Source organism: Mizuhopecten yessoensis, unplaced genomic scaffold (assembly GCF_002113885.1).
Source record: "Mizuhopecten yessoensis strain PY_sf001 unplaced genomic scaffold, ASM211388v2 scaffold10685, whole genome shotgun sequence".
Taxonomy (NCBI): domain Eukaryota; kingdom Metazoa; phylum Mollusca; class Bivalvia; order Pectinida; family Pectinidae; genus Mizuhopecten; species Mizuhopecten yessoensis.
Genome location: NW_018408670.1, coordinates 49,907 through 65,818, shown reverse-complemented (window position 1 = coordinate 65,818; position 15,912 = coordinate 49,907). Strand labels below are relative to the sequence as shown.

The 15,912-nt window shown below is 36.7% G+C and overlaps 1 protein-coding gene across 1 annotated transcript in view; it reads left to right on the top strand.

Moving 5' to 3' along the window:
- Positions 1 to 1,926: 1,926 nt before the first annotated feature.
- Positions 1,927 to 15,912, top strand: part of LOC110461827 — a 43,605-nt gene continuing 29,619 nt past the window's right edge. Inside the window, exons 1-9 of the mRNA XM_021515516.1 lie at positions 1,927 to 1,995; positions 4,348 to 4,499; positions 5,431 to 5,661; positions 5,941 to 6,015; positions 6,157 to 6,261; positions 8,350 to 8,463; positions 10,385 to 10,494; positions 12,695 to 12,740; positions 15,192 to 15,422. Of these exons, the coding sequence (XP_021371191.1) occupies positions 4,413 to 4,499; positions 5,431 to 5,661; positions 5,941 to 6,015; positions 6,157 to 6,261; positions 8,350 to 8,463; positions 10,385 to 10,494; positions 12,695 to 12,740; positions 15,192 to 15,422 (999 nt within the window). The 5' untranslated portion in view covers positions 1,927 to 1,995; positions 4,348 to 4,412. The remainder of the gene's footprint in view (positions 1,996 to 4,347; positions 4,500 to 5,430; positions 5,662 to 5,940; positions 6,016 to 6,156; positions 6,262 to 8,349; positions 8,464 to 10,384; positions 10,495 to 12,694; positions 12,741 to 15,191; positions 15,423 to 15,912) is intronic.

Below are 15,912 nucleotides of genomic sequence, written 5' to 3'. Positions count from 1 at the left end.
CGAATTAGAGTTAAGGAGGTATGCTACCTTATAAATTATACCCGAGTTAGAGTTAAGGATGTATGCTACCTTATACATTATACCCGAGTTAGAGTTAAGGATGTATGCTACCTTATACATAATACCCGAGTTAGTGTTAAGGCTGTATGCTACCTTATACATTATACCCGAGTTAGAGTTAAGGATGTATGCTACCTTGTACATTATACCCGAGTTAGAGTTAAGGATGTATGCTACCTTATAAATTATACCCGAGTTAGAGTTAAGAATGTATGCTACCTTATACATTATACCCGAGTTAGAGTTAAGGATCTATGCTACCTTATACATTATACCCTAGTTAGAGTTAAGGATGTATGCTACCTTATACATTATATCCAAGTTAGAGTTAAGGATATATATGTTATCTCAAGAACACATTAGGTATTCTAATACATTAAATCTGTGGTTTGTGTTATAGGTAAGGATGTATACCACCTTACCTAACCTATTATTATAGGTGAGGATGTATATCACCCTACCTTACTTATTATTATAGGTGAGGACGTATAACACCTTACCTTACCTTACCTGTTATTATAGGTGAGGATGTATACCACCTTACCTTACCTATTATTATAGGTGAGGATGTATACCACCTAACCTTACCTATCATTATAGGTGAGAATGTATACCACCTTACCTTACATATTGATATAGGTGAGGATGTATACCATCTTATCTTACCTATTATTATAGGTGAAGAGGTATACCACATTACCTTACCTACTATTAAAGGTGTGGATGTGTAACACCTTACCTTACCTATCATTAAAGGTGAGAATGTATACCACCTAACCTTACCTATCATTAAAGGTGAGAATGTATACCACCTAACCTTACCTATTATTATAGGTGTTGATGTATATCACCTTACCTTACCTTTTATTTAAGGTGAAGATGTATACCACCTTACCCGACCTACTATTACAGGTGAGGATGTATACCACCTAACCTTACACATTATTATATAAATAACTAAATATACAACATTTGATATAGCGCTCTATCTAGATAACATAAGCCACTCTGAACCGCTTTACAGTACATAGATACACAATTATACATAGTCAATACAATTAGCATATATATATATATTTATTAATCAATACAATATTGAGGAATTCGCAGGAGCTGCCTTATCAGGCGCTAACTACTAGTCCTATGCCACCTGGCTAATATCTCCCTATGTATGTATGTCTGTGTGTGCTGGAGATGTATTGTGTTCTGTTTGTAGTGGGACCGTGCTTCCAACGGTATCATTTATAGTGCCACCTCACTGGGTGATAGGTGAGAATGTATACCATCTTACCTTACCTTTTATTATAGGTGAGGATGTATAACACCTTACCTTACCTATTATTATTTATGGTTATATCCTTGCGACCAATCAAACATAACATGCATCAATTTTTTTATTTTAATTTCAACTGTGGAACTTTTTTGGAAAGTAGTTTTATGACATGGATAAATAAAAAATATTTTTATAAGACAATACATCAATTAAAAGTCGATCAAAAATCTCACTTATTTTCTGTTTCAGTCTCTATTTTTAAAATATTTCAAAATTTGACAATTAACATACTAAGTTTTAAAACTTCACTGTCTTACAGTTATATAGCCGTAGACGGCAAAAGTAAGATACCCCTGATACACTTATTGATCTGTTTCCTGTGTTTAAACGCCGTAAAGAGATCTCACAAACATATAGCCGACGTTATAAATGTTTAGGTTGTCGTGTTATTTACCTTTCCTATCGGTTTTACAACTAATATATATATGAGACTTAAAAAACATCGACAAAATACCAAAACCCTGATATGTGTTTCATACACATTTAATCACGATACCACCTCCTGGTGAGGTGATTACATATTAAGACCATACTTCAGAGCTGAGCTGAACGGATATTGAACTGTAGGCAGAGCCAACGGATATGGCCGGTCAGAATTAGAGGTATGTAATCAGCCAGACCAAGGTCAGTTGAAAAGCTGAAGTATAAGGTATGTACATAGCCAGTGGTCTGGAGGTCGGACTCTAGCCAGACCAAGGTGAATCGGGCAGCTGGAACAGGGAAGTACGCATTGGCGAATCGGGCGGGTGAATGATATTCAAAGGTTGAATGACAATTAGGACATTCTAGTTGGTACCGAAAATGATTAAATCTTTTATTTTGTTCATAAATATACCTTGGAGTAACTAATGGCTTCATGATGACATGAAAGTAAGTCAGTCCAGCCCTCATTCTGACAAAACTGAATGATATTTGACCCAAAACATTTTTTTTGGTTATGGTGCCGATTTAAATATGGCCGTCATTGCAGCAATATGGATTATAACTCAAGTTCCACTTAATTGATGTTGCTGAACTTATTGTGATTAAGAAAAATAATTGAATATCATATATTGGCGCCATGGCAGTCATCTTGGAACCTATCTTGAGAAAATCCATTTAAAATTTACAATCAAAATCTGAAAAAACAGCTTTCACTGAAATTGATTGATTAGTTGGAATAATAGGACTGTGGTTCTGACCACTTTTTGTCATATAGGACCCAAAAATATATGCTCAGTTCCCCAAAATCTGCTGAAATTTCGTCAAACTCTTTCATGTTATATTTGAGCCGATTTGAAATCTAATCTGAAGGACATAGACGCAATCCGGAAATGTATGGAAACGTGCCAGCTGGTCACCTAACCAGCCAGTGTCATGTTCTATGCTGCTAAACTAGTGTGTGCGTCCCCGGGTTATATCGCATCATCGGAAAAGCTAGATATTTCGAATTATTTTGGCATTTTGAGAATCTTGTTCAAATTTTTAATCTATGAAAGGATTTTGCTGAAACATGGAAAATAAAATAAAAATGCATGGTTCTGATCGAAGACAAGTGCTGTTAGTTTCAGTACTGTCATCGTTTTTACATTTAATTAGTCCACGAATGTTTATTGACATTTTCTAGAACATTTATCCCACCTCAATAACAGGTATACATGTGAAGTTGTGCTTGGTGACTTTAGTTCTTAGGTTATCTTTGTCAATAAATAGTATTTTACCGTGGAGGGTGATTGTCGGAAAGTGCTGAAATATCATTTAAACTTTATCAAACCCTATTTTTTATTAAACGCTATCACTGCCAATAAGCCTGCCAGTGTTGATAAACGAGGGTCGTCACTTAGAATCAAACAAACTGTTTTTGTAACAAAGATGTTGCTAGGATATCGGGTCAAGGCTAGAGATACGAATGCAGGCTTAAACTACGTCCATGATAGATCAAGGATTTAAGACATATTCTTGTTTGTTTTCCCAACATGGCAAATAAGGTTGGAATCAATAATCATACTTTTCTTTACAGTCAACCCTTAGATGAATACCGACAGAATGAGTATTTTATATTAGAATGTTAACAAACTTATTGAATAGAAGAAAGCTGCAATACTTAAATATATGAAAATTACAGGGATTAAGAAAGGGTCTTTTTGTATTCTTACCTGGATTATGTCGAGAAACTCTAAATTATTTTCTTGTGCCTAACATCATACTTAACCTTTTTGAAAGAACTGAGTGGGCAAAATGATTACTGTAACTTTACAACTAAATTAAACTACATTGTTGATCCATCCATTTCGTGTGCTAAGCATTGATGTATTGTTTATATTGTTACACATTTTACAGGTAATACAGGGTCATCGGCAAAATTATGGTTCATGAATAAACAGAAGCAAATTGCTCCCGAAATTTTGTTTGTACTGTAAACAAACTAGATATTTAGGGAAGCATAAAAAACAATAACCCACATACAAATACACATAAAAATAAATAATGAGAAAAAAAACACATTTCTAACACAGTGCAAAGTAATGCATGATATTAAAACTGTAACAAAATAGATATACAGTAAATTCTAGTCACCCTTTGTCAGGTGGAGGACAGGGTGGTATACGTGCAAAACACAAATGTCCTAGAAACTCAGTCGTCTTGATATCTAACCAAAATAAAGTTGGAAGCAAAGGTGGCTAGATGACCAAAGACCCATCTCATTTTTTTTATCAAACTTCCCATTTTCACATTGGAAATTTATATTTTGTTGTTTAATTGTTTGTTTTGATTGTTTACTAGAATGATCCAAATAGAACTTGCGATAACAAGCTATAATATCCTCTGTTCTTACGTTATTTGTGTGAGCAAATTGTATCATTTTAACGTCAAATTTACTAGCGACATGCATTTTGTACATGATCTACTCCATATGTAATGCCATTAACTTAAGGCCTGTAATGTTCTAGTGTGTCTATATTTCGATCTTGTAGGGCGTGGGGCCACATCGACGACATCTTGATCTGGAGGGAACCGGAATGTCATATTGACTTTAAATATGACAGTCGTGAATTACGATCCTAAGACGAAGGGGCGCTTCACAAAATTAGCTCATGCGATTCTTGTTTGTACGACACTTATTCGAGTAAGTATCCACCAATACAGATGGGTTTCCGTTGTTTTTTGTGTGTGTTGTAGTTATAATTAGCGAGTAATTCCTGTTGTTATGCATTAAACTGCATACATAGATTACGAACAGTATGGTACTGTAAAGCAACCTCAAACATTCTTCCCTATCTTCCAAATGATATCGAGATGGTCTTTAAGTTTATCAGCTGCTGCACACGAGTTCTTTGCTTTGTTTAGATGAAAACAAACATATTTATTAAGATTATTTACGCCTTAAAAACAAATATTCTTTTCGCTTCATATACGATATTGTTTATAGTCTACATTGCGTTTATTTTATCTATGAAAACATCTTACTTTCTGAATTTGTGTCATAAACGAGCTATTTCGAGAGAAAAAATATATCAACACTGCTGTTTTGTTATCAATACATTTATTTCTTTTTGGTAAGAACGTCATTCTTCATTGATGATAACATGGTGCAAGTATTCTGAGGATTCCATGATTAATTTATCAAAGCTGTTCAGATTTATCCGAGATCACTAGCATACTTGATATTTCGTCTCTACTCCTGTACAAGTCATTGGTAAAACATGAACTCAATACATTACTGTAGAATGTCACATAAAGTTTACCCTCGCTACGTCTCTGACGCGATAGTGTTTACTTTTGTACATCATTATCACATGTCGTGTGACGTTTCACTGTACGCGACATTGACGTTACTAACAAAAGGACCATGTGGAAGATTAGCCTTTGGCTAAACATGTATTTTATCCTCAATAATTAAAGTTTATTATTATAACCACGTGTCGTGTTACATATTTTTATTTCACTTCTAAACGTTCTGACGTCATTACTATATCATGTAATTTTAACTTGTGCACGTTATTTGTGCCGCACTGTATATTCCAGTAACTTGCTTAACATGTCACACTATTTTTCAGCTATGTGGACTTTTCTACATCATCCTGGGTGTATTAATGATAACTAAGAATGGAGTGATACATCGTGCGGCGTTCCCACTGCTAAATCAGTTTGTCATAGGCGGGATGCCACTCGGAAACCTCTCCGCCGGACTCATCTATGCTCTTTTTTCCTTGTTCCCTCTTCACACAATTTTCGGATTTCTCGGATTTTTTGGTGTTATCCGTAGAAACAAAGTTATCATCATTATTGTGAGTATATTTTCTATTTTGTTAGAATTTTTTTTTACATTTTTTTTGTTTATTATAATTGTAGTATTTATTTTTCATATTCATAAAATGTGGTCACAATATTTGGGGGAATACAGTAGTTAACGTTACATTTTCGCTGAGAACTTCACAAAAGAGGAACTTTTAGGTTTTATAGTGGGTTTTTTAGATATAATTATGCTATTCATATTATTCGGAATTAAATTATTATTATTATGTTTACTCATCTAACATTACTCTTTTGTGTTATATTTGTTTCAGCATACCTGTTTCCTCTTGTTTTGCGTTGTGGTGGATACCCTCTGTATCGTTCTCCTCTCTATGTTACTGTACGCGGTAAGATTCCTCCCTATACCTGGTATCCATTAGGAACGGTTTTTGTATTCAGTATAATTTCAATTTTCGTTAATTTATTGATATGTAAAACACATTTAAAATCCAATATTTCCTTAACTTATATGTGTCGTTGTATTTTAGATTAACTCGTGGATAAAGGCGCGGTTTGCTGAGTACTACAGGGACTATACCAATAGCAATCTAAACAGTGAGGTGAACTCTTCCATTGTGGCACTGTTTGATGCCGTGAGTACACTGTCATGTGTCTTTTTATACAGATGGGCTATTATATCAAACACATCTCTACGAATGTCAATACCATATTAAACGACGATCTGTTATGTGAATCGGTTTGTTCCTGTAGTTAACTGATCTCGTTGTTTAACCATAGTATACAGACTGTACCTATCTCACTAACCGTAGTTAACTGATCTCGTTGTGTAACCAGAGTATACCTATCTCACTAAAAGTAGTAAACTGATCTCGTTGTGTAACCAGAGTATACCTATCTCACTAACAGTAGTTAACTGATCTCGTTGTGTAACCAGAGTATACCTTTCTCACTAACAGTAGCTAACAGATCTCGTTGTGTTACCAGAGTATACCTATCTCACTAACAGTAGTTAACAGATCTCGTTGTGTAACCAGAGTATTCCTATCTCACTTAGAGTGGTTAACAGATCTCGTTGTTTAACCAGAGTATGCCTATCTCACTAACAGTAGTTAACTGATCTCGTTGTGTAACCAGAGTATACATATCTCACTAACAGTAGTTAACTGGTCTCGTTGTGTAACCAGAGTATACCTATCTCACTAAAAGTAGTAAACTGATCTCGTTGTGTAACCAGGGTATACCTATCTCACTAACAGTAGTTAACTGATCTCGTTGTGTAACCAGAGTATACCTATCTCTCTAACAGTAGCTAACAGATCTCGTTGTGTAACCAGAGTATACCTATCTCACTAACAGTAGTTAACAGATCTCGTTGTGTAACCAGAGTATACCTAACTCACTAACAGTAGTTAACTGATCTCGTTGTGTAACCAGAGTATATCTATCTCACTAACCGTAGTTAACTGATATCGTTGTGTAACCAGGGTATACCTATCTCACTAACAGTAGTTGACTGATCTCGTTGTGTAACCAGAGTATACCTATCTCTCTAACAGTAGCTAACAGATCTCGTTGTGTAACCAGAGTATTCCTATCTCACTAACAGTAGTTAACTGATCTCGTTGGGTAACCAGAGTATATCTATCTCACTAAGAGTAGTTAACAGATCTCGTTGTGTAACCCGAGTATTCCTATCTCACTTAGAGTGGTTAACAGATCTCGTTGTTTAACCAGAGTATGCCTATCTCACTAACAGTAGTTAACAGATCTCGTTGTGTAACCAGAGTATACCTATCTCACTAACAGTAGTTAACTGGTCTCGTTGTGTATCCAGAGTATACCTATCTCACTAACCGTAGTTAACTGATCTCGTTGTGTAACCAGAGTATATCTATCTCACTAACCGTAGTTAACTGATATCGTTGTGTAACCAGGGTATACCTATCTCACTAACAGTAATTAACAGATCTCGTTGTGTAACCAGAGTATACCTAACTCACTAACAGTAGTTAACTGATCTCGTTGTGTAACCAGAGTATACCTATCTCACTAACAGTAGTAAACGGATCTCGTTGTGTAACCAGAGTATACCTATCTCACTAACAGTAGTTAACTGATCTCCTTCTGTAACTAGAGTATACTTATCTCACTACCCGTAGCTAACAGATCTCGTTGTTTAACCAGGGTATACCTATCTCACTAACCGTAGTTAACAGAAAAAAGTCTCGTTGTGTAACCAGAGTATACCTATCTGACTAACAGTAGTTAACTGGTCTCGTTGTGTAACCAGAGTATATCTATCTCACTAACAGTAGTTAACTGATATCGTTGTGTAACCAGAGTATACCTATCTCACTAACCGTAGCTAACTGATCTGGTTGTGTAACCAGAGTTTACCTATCTCACTAACCGTAGTTAACTGATCTCGCTGTGTAACCAGAGTTTACCTATCTCACTAACCGTAGCTAACAGATCTCGTTGTTAAACCAGGGTGTACCTTTCTCACTAACCGTAGTTAACAGAAAAAAAGTTTCGTTGTGTAACCAGAGTATACCTATCTGACTAACAGTAGTTAACTGGTCTCGTTGTGTAACCAGAGTATATCTATCTCACTAACAGTAGTTAACTGATCTCGTTGGGTAACCAGAGCATACCAATTTCACTAACATCACTGTGCGTGCTTACCTGTTCATTACATTTCTCGTTTATTTTTATTTTAGATGGATTGCGATGTCACAAGTCAAGGTGTCAGGTGCTGGGATAAGTATTACCAAGTTATGGATTCAAACATCCGGGTATTCATCAGTGTGTTATCACTAAGTATCATAATGGAAGTAAGTGTGTCACAGAATACATATTCAGGTCAGGGTAAAACAATGGCGAGTAATGTACACATTTTCGCTAAATGTTCCACAAAGAAGTTAAATTTGTAAATAATAATAATTCGAGGTACTTATATACCACTTTATCACAAACTTAGTTCGTTGGTCGTCTCAAAGCGGTTCACAAATAATTATCCGTGGTTATAGGGCCTTTGCAACCAGCCAATACCTTTCTCAACTCCCTGGGGAGCAAACATCCGGAGCCGCCATTTCGGCGCTAACAGCTAGCACTGCCCAACCACGTACTCATTTACAGCTGATTTGACTGGAACAAGGGTAGTAAAGTATCTTGCTCAAAGATACAACACAGCGCCGTTCCGTGACTCGAACACGCAACACTTCGATCACGAGCCCGGCGTGCTACCACTAGACTACCGTGCCTCCTGTAGCCCGGCGTCCTACCACTAGATTACCGTGCGTCCTGTAGCCCGGCGTCCTTCCACTAGACTACCGTGCCGCCTGTAGCCCGGCGTCCTATCACTAGACTACCGTGCCGCCTGTAGCCCGGCGTCCTATCACTATACTCCCGTGCCTCCTGTAGCTCAGCGTCCTACCACTAGACTAACGTGCCTCCTGTAGCCCGTCGTCCTACCACTAGACTAACGTGCCTCCTGTAGCCCGTCGTCCTACCACTAGACTAACGTGCCTCCTGTAGCCCGCCGTCCTACCACTAGACTAACGTGCCTCCTGTAGCCCAGCGTCCTATCACTATCCTACCGTGCCTCCTGTAGCCCGCCGTCCTACCACTAGACTACCGTGCCTCCTGTAGCCCAGCGTCCTATCACTATACTACCGTGCCTCCTGTAGCCCGGCGTCCTACCACTAGACAACCTTGTCTCCTGTACCCCGGCGTCCTACCACTAGACTCCCGTGCCTCCTGTAGCTCGGCGTCCTACCACTAGACTACCTTGTCTCCTGTAGCCCGGCGTCCTACCAATAGACTACCGTGCCTCCTGTAGCCCGGCGTCATACCACTAGACTACCGTGCCTCCTGTAGCCCGGCGTCCTACCACTAGACTATCGTGCCTCCTAATTTTAACTTTAATGATATGATTGTAATTAGATGCTATGAAAACATGGTTAGGTTTCCGTTACATAAGCAATCATTATATTATGACGTATAGACAGTGCATTAAAGCTATATTAAGATGGAGAGTCCAATCACATATCTTATTCATACAGGCATTGAAAAGTATTTTTGCTAAAAAAATATTTTCTCTGTACTCAAACCAACACATGTTAAAGCTGTGAGCTTTTTCCGGGATTTTTTGACGAAAAGTATTATAACAGAGATCATATTTACTGGTAGCACAGATTTCTGCTTTGAAGTCAGGTGGTCCGTGGAGTAGATTGGAAATTAAAATAAATCTTTTTCTTTCACTTTGCAATACCTAATCTCCAATCTGGGAAATGGCCAGAAAATATAAACTCTTCTATTCTAGGAATACAAGTGCGACTTTCTGCCTTTTATTTATCTGTAACAGGCGTCTTCCAATTGGATGCATATCAGCAACCTTAAACTTCCAGGGGTAACGCGTCAATTTTTGCCGTTATGATACATCAGTTCTTTTGAGGTTCATCAAAGGATCAAACTAATCCAATTGTATTATCCCAAAATTGGCGCGTACAGGGCCGTCGATTTCGACATAACATATTACAGGGGCGCATATATATCGGTTGTGTGTGTACATGTTTCCATAGTTTGTTAATGTATCAATTTACAATTGTCACTCTCCTGAACAACTGCATGAACTTTGTACAAATTGTACAAAGCCGTAAGGCTTACAGAATAAATGAATTGAATTGAATTGAACGTAAGAAAGCGTAACATTTGGAATTTCGAGGTTCTCATATCAGCGTGTTTTTGTTGCAGATCATCAACATTGTTCTCTCGGGAATTGTCTATCGGCGTGTTGACAGACCAGGGCGGTCGCCTGGAATGTTTGGTCGGTGTCGGCTATTTGTGTGGGTTTCCTGGAATACGTGAGAACATCACCCTTTTGTGTCACTTTAGAGTATCGTTTACACTAAACACATAAAATCTTTATCCTATTTTAATGGTTAAACATTTTTCATTCCTATTTTCATTTATGTGAATTTCAAACATTCGAATATTTACAAATATAGGTCTTAAATTTTCTTGTGAAAACAGTGTTAAGTACGATTGAAGATATAGGTATCTTAGTTTCTGTATATTAAACTGAAGTCTAAACAAAACAAATTTTGAACTCAAAGTCGGTGAAATAATCAGGATACGAAAAAAGGAAGCATAACATTCAGACCATTGGAAAAGGACAAGTAGTCATATCATGTGTTCCGGAAGAGTAGGCGTTCTCTGATTGATTGACGTCAATCGCCATGTAAATCTAGGTCAAAGCGAAGTAGCCATCGTTCTCTGAAAGAGAGCATCAGGCATATTTACTTGTTTTTTCTATTATAGACACAAAAATACTTATATTCCAAGGTTTTTTATGTAAACATTCGAAAAGATGTTATAAATAGCCAAGTTCATAACTATATGTTGTTTTTATTTGCGAAGGAGTTTGTATGCATTTTACCTTCTTCGAATTGACCACATTCCTCCCGCGCTCATAAAGTGCATTTAATATGCTGAATGTTGTACCGTATTTTACCACAAATAAGCCCCTTCTCGCAAATAAGCCCCCTCTTCACTTTGGTAAATGTCCTGGGAACAGGGTGGGTGACTGCAATTCAGCCCCCTCCCTAATTTCGTCTCCATCTCAAAAAAAATGTATGTCAATTTTTGTCTCTGACATAAGCAAATTAGCTAAATGTAAATACTACAAATAACTTTGTTTCTGAATTAGGCACAATAGTAAATATGATGTGGTGACATGCACTCTTTACTGTGATTCTGTATTGCTTTTTTATAAAGAATTATGTATTCATGAGTGAATTAAAGATGCATATTATAACACATGATTATGGAATATGATGTAAACATAACAAAATATCAAGATTTCTAGATGGCATAACTTAAAAAAACCCATAGTTCTGTTGCTGGAAGAACACTATGCTTTCGGTTTTTAACCGGTTGTGTATTTTGCAGATTTCAATGTAAAACGAAACATGTTGCTTGTACCAAATCCATTATTTCTATAGTCTGTACTGAAGTAGTAAATTATGAATACATTTTAAAATATATTTATGAGTTGTTACAGAGAGGTAAAATCGTTTTCAAATTGATAAAAAAAAATCATATCAAATCTTTCTGTCAAGGTCGAACTCCTTGACCTTGACAGAAAGATTTGATATGAAAAAAAAAATCAAATTGCCATTTTGAAATTTGTATCAACCAATACAGTGTCTTTGGAAGACTTTTATCCATAAAAACATGTCTCTTGGTCATAATGCTTGCAACCTGCATACAGATAAGTTGTTGTGTTGTTTTTGTATGATTAAGACAATGGTTTTGTGTTAATTAAGCCTTGTATACTCGAATTTCTTCATAGTACGGTATATATTCAAATCATGTAATAGTGGCGCTAGCCAAACACCAGAGTGCCTGGTCGTCGTGCTATTAATTTTTTACACCTCTGAATGTTGGTATTGTGTCTTCAAGAGTACTGATTGACTTATCAATAATATAAAAAAAAAGCACATAAAAATGGTGTTTGATAAAATTGAATTATCGAGACAAATTGATGAAAGAAAATAAGCTAAGAAAAACAACAGCACCATCAACTAATCAACTTTTGGTGACTGTTATAAAATATTATGTTTGTTAGTTGTTATTTTTACAACATGAACAACTACAGTGGATAAGTACATGCTATTTAGTGTGGTCATAAATCAAAACAGTGGTATATATCCAAGATGGCGNGGGGGGTATTTGCGATAAAATACGGTACTTAATTCTTTTCAAACGTTACAGCTCAAACTCTAGCGTACAGCTGTGCAGAGAAGTGTTCAGATTATTCAGTAAATATAAATATATCTTTATGCAGAACAGATATTATTCGAACATGTACATCATTTTTCTCCTTATCAACACTAACTGTAACATACGGCATGACAGTGTACCTGGCGCATTTAAGGATAAAGGCCTGCGTGCAATAATCATTTATTAAAAATGTCGCCGCTAAAGTGTTAGATTATTAACGTTTACGTCCCTAGCCAGTATCTTGTTCATATAACATAAACTTTCAATTTCTTTTCACAGGTGTAGAATGAAATTTGTTTTCGTCGTTATACAGGCAGGTGACATGGTAGGTATTTTATGGAAAATATCAACAAAGAAATCCGACCTTCTTTGTAAGGTTAATATCATATCGTCGTTCGTTTGAGAGAACGTATGAACCCGATCGCTTTACAAAGATTTTGGTGGCGTAAGTTTATCACAGAATAAATAAATACTTGCCAGGACAGTGGATGTTCTAGATAAATTTGAAAGTACTTGTTGATATTGCGATCCAATAAGTTCAAGTCAAAATTATTTTATAACGTCTGTTTTTTTATAACGTCTGTTTCTTGTAAAGTGACGTCAGATTTCCTCACGTAACGATTGTGAAAACACCACTGTATTCTGTACTATCAGTTGAGAGTCTATTGATACCGCTTCTATCTCTGTGTTTCATTTTTATCATTTAAAGAACATTACAATTTTTTCTTTAGGTAATTTTCCTAATACTCTTGTTTTTAGGTCACCTGAGACAAAGTCTCAAGTGACCTAATGCGATCGCCTTTTGTCCGGCGTCGTGCGTCGTGCGTCGTGCGTCGTCCGTCGTGCGTCCGTAAACAATTTACATTTTTGACTTCTTCTCCAAAACCCCTGAACCAATTTGAATGAATTTTTTGCAGAAACCATCCATGGCCAAAGGTCAACTAAAATTGATAATTGTATGGTCCCCAGCCCCTAGGGGCTTAAAGGGGCGGGGCCAAAAAGGGTCAAATTGACTAAAATTTAAAAAAAATCCTCTTATCAAGACCTAGATATGGTAGAATCAAATACTCTTCATAGATGGAAGGGTCTTAAGGTGTTTTACCAAAATTGTAAATTTCATGACCCTGGGGTATCATGCTTCCCCCTGGGGAGGGGGTAAACTTTACTATAGTTTATATAGGGAAATCAGATTTTGGACCAGCATTTGTTTAATTTCCATTGGAATTGATTCAAACTTGGTTAGCATTATCAGTATTGGATAGCAGTTTGATGATATGTACAAATCAGCCCTGACTGACCCCCAGGGGCTGATGGGTGGGGCCAAAAAAAGTGTTGAATTGACTGAAATTTCAAAAATCTTCTTCTCAAGACCCAGATATGATAGAATCAAATACTCTTCATATATGGAAGGGTCTTAAGGTGCGTTACCAAAATTGTGAATTTCATGACCCTGGGATCTCACATTACCCCCTGGGGATGGGGAAAACTGTACTGTAGTTTAATTGTGAATGATATGGTCCCCAGCCCCCAGGGGCCTGGAAAGGTGTCAAATTGACTAAAAAAAATAAAAATCTTCTTCTCAAGATCCAGATATGGTACAATGAAATACTCTTCATAGTTGGAAGGATCTTAAGGTGCTTTACCAAAATTCAGCTGACTGACAGAACCACTATTTGTACATACAAATGTAGTACATATACTACCCAGATCTTCCACACTACTTTTGCATTACATGTATTTCAAGTTACATTTGGTACAAAATGATTTCTTTTTTTCATTTGGCAACATCGATAACATTATTATATCTTTACTTTTTATTCTCTATACTCTTCTATAGTAAAAAAAAAAGTTCGAAATTCCAGATGTTCGCCTCAGAAAAATGTTGACCGGTCAACATAGAAATTTTGACTGGCTTTCAGTGAAATGTTGACTGCTTACGTCAGAGCTCATTACTATTCGGTACTTCCCGGCCATTAGTGGCAACTTCCGCTGTTAAGCAATTACCAATAGTGGCATCCCTATAGGAAGTATTGCTCATGTCTGCTTCCGGCCGTCTGCAATGTTTATGTATATCATGGACAGATTTGCGGACTATTACTGCTGCAGAAATTGATGAAATTCTTAATAACAGAGACAGTACAAACACCAAGAAAGTGATCAGAGTTGCAGAGAAATTAAGAACAGAGTATAATGAAGCGAAGCACACCGAATGAGCACAGGATTTTTTTCAAGATAAATCCAAATTGGAAACGTCAGAAATTTCGAAAAAGGTATAACAAAACACTTGTAGACTGAGTTTTCGGTCAATATGTGTTATGTTGAACCCTCAGACCAAACTGTTACCTTCGGCCTTCGGCCTTGGGCAACAGATTAGTCCTCTGGTTCTACATAACACATGTGGTCCTCAAACCCAGTCAACACATGTATATTGTTAACAGTTTTTACATAACTCAGGTGACCGTTAAGGCCCATGGGCCTCTTGTTATAACATGAATTCACATACGAACAAGAAAGACAATATCTAAACAATTATTTCATAATATATGTTACCCGGTAATTAGGAGTCGTACCCTTGACTACGAGTGCAATGGCGTTCAAACGCTGTCAAACTTTCTAGACCTCACTGCCGACAGGAACTGGTTCAAAGTTCCGAGAGTGTTATAAGTTAAATTATATCAATAACAACCACTCACGTTCTGCTGTTTCGAATAAATTGTCATTATGAATCGAATAACATAACGTTTGGTAATGCTGATGTGTATGTTCGATTTTTCAGATTTGTTCTGCTGTGTTGCTAATTGGGGGTGTCGTAATCACCCAAAGCCGTTTCGTCACCGACAGCCTGGTACTTCCGGTGTTTGAGAATCTGCGATTTAACAACTACTATCTCCCCGACATCGTCATTGGTCTCACTTTTACGATGATTCTGATTGGTTGCCTAAATCTGTTTTCATGTGGCCTTGGTTTCAATATGTTATGTTACAAATCTGATACCAAATCCAAAGTGGTAAGTTATTATTTGAATGTTAATTTGCAACGGTATATCTTATCCTCTATAATAAGTTTGTTTAGAAGCTTGATTTATTGTGTAATTATCAGCACTTCTCTTATGATTAGTTTCTTTGATATCAAAACCTGCAGCTATTATATTGTATGTCATTGTACGCACACAGCGTGACTGCATATAAGTATTGATTGACTTTCATTTGGAATTCATAGTTAATGCGGAATGGAATTGGTTGTACTTTACATGAAGTAGAATTTCAGCAGAAAGCAATCATAATTGTTAATGTTTGTAAAACAGTTCCTATTTCGGAAGTTTATATATATATATAGTTAGCTGTCCCTGCAGGTAGGGCGTAAGAATTGTACCTGCTGCCCCCATTTCATGAACGTAAGAGGCGACTACATTTGGGATCTTACATTTTCTCTTCAAACTTTCTTCTTCCTATTGTCTCCCTGGACAATGCCTCACTTTTGGTCTTTAGTTGAGCGTT